Source organism: Silurus meridionalis, chromosome 10, assembly GCF_014805685.1.
Source record: "Silurus meridionalis isolate SWU-2019-XX chromosome 10, ASM1480568v1, whole genome shotgun sequence".
NCBI classification, from domain to species: domain Eukaryota; kingdom Metazoa; phylum Chordata; class Actinopteri; order Siluriformes; family Siluridae; genus Silurus; species Silurus meridionalis.
The window spans coordinates 295,579-298,176 of NC_060893.1; the positions used below are offsets into that span (position 1 = coordinate 295,579).

The window sequence follows — 2,598 nt, forward strand, 5'->3', positions numbered from 1 at the left end:
ACAGACCGTAAAAAACGTCTTCTAATCTTGCATCTTACATCTAAGGTGAGGAAACCAATGTCGCGACAAAATCATCCCACCAAAGGAAATTATCATTAATTAAACAATTAATGCATAACCAAGACACGAACACATATGCAGCCCCTATTGGCTGGCATACGGGACAATCCCCACAAACAAGGAAGTATCTTAAAAAACTTACCTTGATGCGTGATTTCCCTTTTTGGATATTGCTGAAAGTATCCCACTTCTGACACCAAAACTGTTAGATTTTTATCATGCCCAAACGAAACTTAATTCTTGGAGAGGTTTTCCATACGACCTGCTATGCCCGTGGTGCCTTTCTGATATCAGGGAAGAATCACACCGCACACAGCAAATGCTTCCTCTTCTGTTTATTGCAGGTAGCAGAGCGTATTTATACACATACAGAGAAAAGAAACCTGACCTAGTTGTTTCCTGTTTAGACAAGAGGATATACTAGCTGGCGATGTGTGAGTCCAGGGGGGTATTCCAGAAAGCAGGTTATGTGACATACCTGGGTATGTTTAAGGGTAAGTTCGTGGATAACCTCAACTTTCGGTTCCAAAAACGGAGGTAACTTTCTGGGTATGCATGTAACCATAGAAACTGACTCTCTGAAGATAACCTGCTCGGGAGCAGGTTATGTTTCAGTGTAACTTCATTTCAGAAGGTTGGTGAGCATGGCGTGCCCTTTTGATGAGGATCCTGTGGACGTAGAAGCAGAAATTATACGAGGTTTTTTTCGTCGGGAGAGGGTTATAAGACCGCGTATTGATGTGTTTGCATACCCTAATGAATATTTAAAAGAGCGTTATCGTTTTTCAAAAGATTCGTTAGTTTATTTAACACGTCTTTTAAAACTGCATATCGCAAATGTGACAAAGGTTCGCGCTTAGCACAGAAAACATTCTGTGCATAGCACTTAGGTTTTTTGCGTCTGGCCATTTTTTGTACAGTGTGGGCGATTCGGAGCACGTGGGAAAGGCAACTGTGTGTAGAGCCGTTCGTACAGTATGTCTGGCACTCAAACAGTTCTTACCCACGTTTGTACAGTTCCCTGGCCATAAACCTCTGCTTGTTATTAAAGACGAATTCCACAGAGTGGCAGGTTTGTCCTTTGTAGTAAAATCTATGACGCATATTTAATACTTAGTCATTATTTATATATATACATGTATTCATTATGCGCACACACACAATTCATACTTCCATAACTTTCTGTTTCAGGGTTTCCAAATGTAATTGGGTGCATTGATGGCACTCACATTCCTATTAAAGCTCCACCAATAAATGAGGGAGACTGTGTTAATAGGAAATCTATTCATAGCATCAATGTGCAGGTAACAACTTCATTTGTTCCTTCTTAAAATCATTAAAGTCATTACTTTTTCCACTAACTAGGTAATATGTGAGGCAACCCAAGTCATTACCAATGTCGAGGCAAAATGGCCAGGATCTATGCATTATGCCAGAATTTTCCGCGAGTCATCATTATGCCAGACATTTCAGCAGGGTATGTTTTACTTTATACAATTGTTTTTTTTTCTTTTTACTACATTTGTGTTGTACACTTCAATCATTACAGGACAGTACAATGGTTACTTGCTGGGGGACAGAGGATACCCTTGTCTGCCCTATTTAATGACACCCTACCCTGAACCTGAGCCTGGACCACAGACACGGTTTAACCTGGCTCTCAGCCGAACACGGGCCAAGGTGGAGATGACGATAGGGATCCTCAAATCTCGGTTTCAGTGTCTGCGTGGGCTCCGGGTTAGTCCAGAGAGGGCATGCGACATTATAGTGGCTTGTGTTGTGCTTCACAATATTGCCACTATAAGAGGAGAGAGACACCCTCCCTGTATTGAGGAAGATGGCCCAGAGGAACACCTACAGATTTTGGAGGCCAACAGAGACGGAAGACTTTTGAGAGACAGGATCTGTCAAAATTACTTTTATTAACTTTTTTGCACTGGTCTGCCAGGCAGTTTATTTCTTTATTTCCTGAAAAACAATAAAAGTTAAATTCAATAAAATGTTTTTTATATTGCTTTACACACACACACACACACACACCACTTTTAACATGCAACAGATTAATATTCAATATTCAATATTCAAGTTCTCACCTTAAGGTGATGCTCCAGTAATTCAGTTTCCAGTGCTGCTTTTTTAATGAGGAGTCTTTTCTCTTCCATTTGAAGCTGTATAAGGTCCATCTCCATGTCACTTTTTCTTATTTGTTTTGAAGATGGACCTTATACAGCTCCTTTGCTAACAACTAGGAAGGTGGAAAAATGTAATGAATGAGATTGTTTGGTCAGACAATAAAATTCAAATATGGACACCTGGACACAAATTCTTACCCTGCTTAGATTGTGTGCTGAGGTTGAAGGACCCTCATCTGTGGGCAAATCCTTGGGTATGTACTGTGAACGGACAATGACAGTTTGTTACTCTAATGCAAAAAGGGGCCATACATTATAATGGTATGCATCATACCTCAGTGGATCTACCAGCATTGTCCACTTCTGTCACAGCAGATGTGGTCTCTTCATCGTCATCATCTTCATC

At 40.6% G+C, this 2,598-nt stretch overlaps 1 protein-coding gene across 1 annotated transcript; it reads left to right on the plus strand.

The window, feature by feature from the left end:
- The first annotated feature begins 622 nt into the window (after nucleotides 1–622).
- LOC124392653 (putative nuclease HARBI1) lies at nucleotides 623–2,024 on the plus strand. The gene is given in 5 exon segments (XM_046859822.1): nucleotides 623–907; nucleotides 909–1,132; nucleotides 1,252–1,364; nucleotides 1,426–1,537; nucleotides 1,610–2,024. Coding segments are annotated over 5 exon segments (1,029 nt in total). The 5' UTR covers nucleotides 623–704; the 3' UTR covers nucleotides 1,987–2,024.
- Nucleotides 2,025–2,598: the final 574 nt, after the last annotated feature.